This window comes from Dendroctonus ponderosae, unplaced genomic scaffold (genome assembly GCF_020466585.1).
Source record: "Dendroctonus ponderosae isolate FM_Combo_2020 unplaced genomic scaffold, Dpon_F_20191213v2 Dpon_F_20191213_1, whole genome shotgun sequence".
In the NCBI taxonomy this organism is placed as follows: Eukaryota; Metazoa; Arthropoda; class Insecta; order Coleoptera; family Curculionidae; genus Dendroctonus; species Dendroctonus ponderosae.
In genome coordinates, this window is record NW_026017110.1 from 34,491,195 (window position 1) to 34,493,448 (window position 2,254).

General features: G+C 33.6%; 1 protein-coding gene across 4 annotated transcripts in view; it reads left to right on the forward strand.

Annotated features, from left to right (window-relative positions):
* LOC109541249 (NADP-dependent malic enzyme-like) overlaps positions 1–1,869 on the forward strand; it is a 51,815-nt gene extending 49,946 nt beyond the window's left edge. For all 4 annotated transcript variants that reach the window (XM_048670282.1, XM_048670284.1, XM_048670283.1 and 1 more), the window contains exons 9-10: positions 1,118–1,412; positions 1,617–1,869. In XM_048670282.1, the coding sequence (XP_048526239.1) occupies positions 1,118–1,412; positions 1,617–1,732 (411 nt within the window). In that variant the 3' untranslated portion in view covers positions 1,733–1,869. The remainder of the gene's footprint in view (positions 1–1,117; positions 1,413–1,616) is intronic.
* Positions 1,870–2,254: the final 385 nt, after the last annotated feature.

Below are 2,254 nucleotides of genomic sequence, written 5' to 3' on the forward strand. Positions count from 1 at the left end.
GTAAATGGGGCGCAAATGGGGCTCCCATTTACTGAAATACCATGAATTTCGATCCCCCCATTCCAAACGTGAGTACCCCAGGCCATTTCCGTTACAATATTTTCAATTGTTACTGGTTTAAAAATCAAAACTTTATCAAAACTTTGGTCAGGAATTGGCGAATTGGACTCTCGATGGGAGCGTTCCAAAACGTTATCAAATACTCGTTATCGAGTGACATTTGGTAAACAAGCGTCATTTGCACAAAACAAATTACAAACACATATTATATAAATGTACGGATTTCTGCGGCTGTCGTCGTTTCTCCGTCTCTAGTTTCCATCCTTTTTTTGGTAACTTATTTCCTCGTTTAAGTTCCTTGATTCATCCAGTTTCTTTTGGGTCTTCCCCTCTTTGTTTTTTTTCGGTGGTCCACTATAGTATATTTCAAGGCCATCTATGTTGTCCCATTCTATCTTTGTGTACAAACAACATGTCAACTGTTTCTTTTCGACCTCATCCATAATATCTTTTTGTATGCGGATATCACCTTACAAGTACAATCACATTGCTAAATGTGAACAAAAAAACTGTCAAATGTTACTCAGTGCCGTGTACAATGAGCCGCCAGTGCACGGTTGGACTTTTGAATTCGCGAATAACACGACTTTCAACCACAAGGACGCATGCACGAATGTGAGAACAATATGACGTGATAATCACGTGAGATGACTGGGTACAAAATTTGTCGGATTAACAAATAAACGGATGCATGGAACTTTAGCTTTGGTAGTGACATGAAAAAGATTGGCTTAAGCAAAATGGGAAAAACGAATAAAGAATAATATGTTACGATACTCTTAATGATGATCCGATAGCTACTTTTGACGTCAACGGTTACTCTTGTTGCAATATCTTCAACATTCCCATTGTAAACGTGTCACCCCTTCCTCGGACAAAAAAATGTTGAAGCAGTATTGAATTTATTTTTTTAAATATGTTTCTTTTAGGAAAATGTATTATGTAAAAGGGTTTCTTGCACATAGCTGCGAAAAACGATTTTTTCGGTTCTAAAAATCTTCATTTAATAATACATATCATGTTAAACTCAAGGATTAGAACATGCGTTTGATTTTAGGGAAGATGTGTATTTGCCAGTGGCAGTCCCTTCGCCCCAGTTGTTTTGAATGGAAAGACTTATGAGCCTGGACAAGGAAACAATGCTTACATATTCCCGGGGGTAGGATTAGGAGTAATTTGTGCTGGTATCAAAAACATTGGGGAAGAACACTTTCTCATGGCGGCCGAGGCTTTGGCCAGCATGGTTACTGAAGAGGATCTTGATAAAGGAAGCATATACCCATCATTATCCAGGGTTACAGAATGCTCTGTGAAGATTGCCATACAATTATTGGAATTCGCTTATGCCAAAGGTAGTTCTGAAATATTTTTAGACTTAATTGCGTTTATTGCTTTTAATAAGCATACTTTTATATAAACATATAAATCAACTAAAACAAACCAGAAACGAATCATGCTTGAATATTTATTTTAAAAACGTATCAAAAATTTTACATGAGTTATGTAAATACTGTAAATTGATAAAACTTGTTCTTATTCATATTTTTTACTTTCAGGCAATGCTTCTGTGTTTCCTGAACCAAAGGACAAAGAGGCATTTGTTCGAGCTCAAATGTACAACACGGATTATGTGCCAGCAATTCCTAGTATATACGCTTATCCCAAATTATAAATCTAATTTAAGGTGAAGGAGCAACTTTTTAACCATCATATTGTAAAAATTTTAATAACTATTATATGATACATTTTAATATGTTAGTCTTAGTCGCAAGTGTTCTATCTATTAAATATACTGAATGTTGTGCATAATCAGCTGTTTTATTTTGATATGATATTTTTATATGATGTTTTATAACAAGGAATTAAACTTAATTTTTAACATATAATTAGATGTGTTGGATACGTTTCACATTTACGGCGATTCAGAAAAATTACCGTCATTCCTCTGGAAATATTTAGCATTCTAAAAACAGTAAATTATTTCCTATTACACTGCATAAATTACCTATTCTAAAAAAAGTAGGTAAAAAATGTAATATTAGGACTATCTTCAAAACAATACAATTAGGAAAATACAATTAGAAGCAAAATTTCAGTAACAAAACCTCATGACAAAATTGAAAATGCAAAAAATGTAATTTATAAAATTCCTCACGAATGAAATAAATTTTATAAAGGATAAACCTCAAGACCA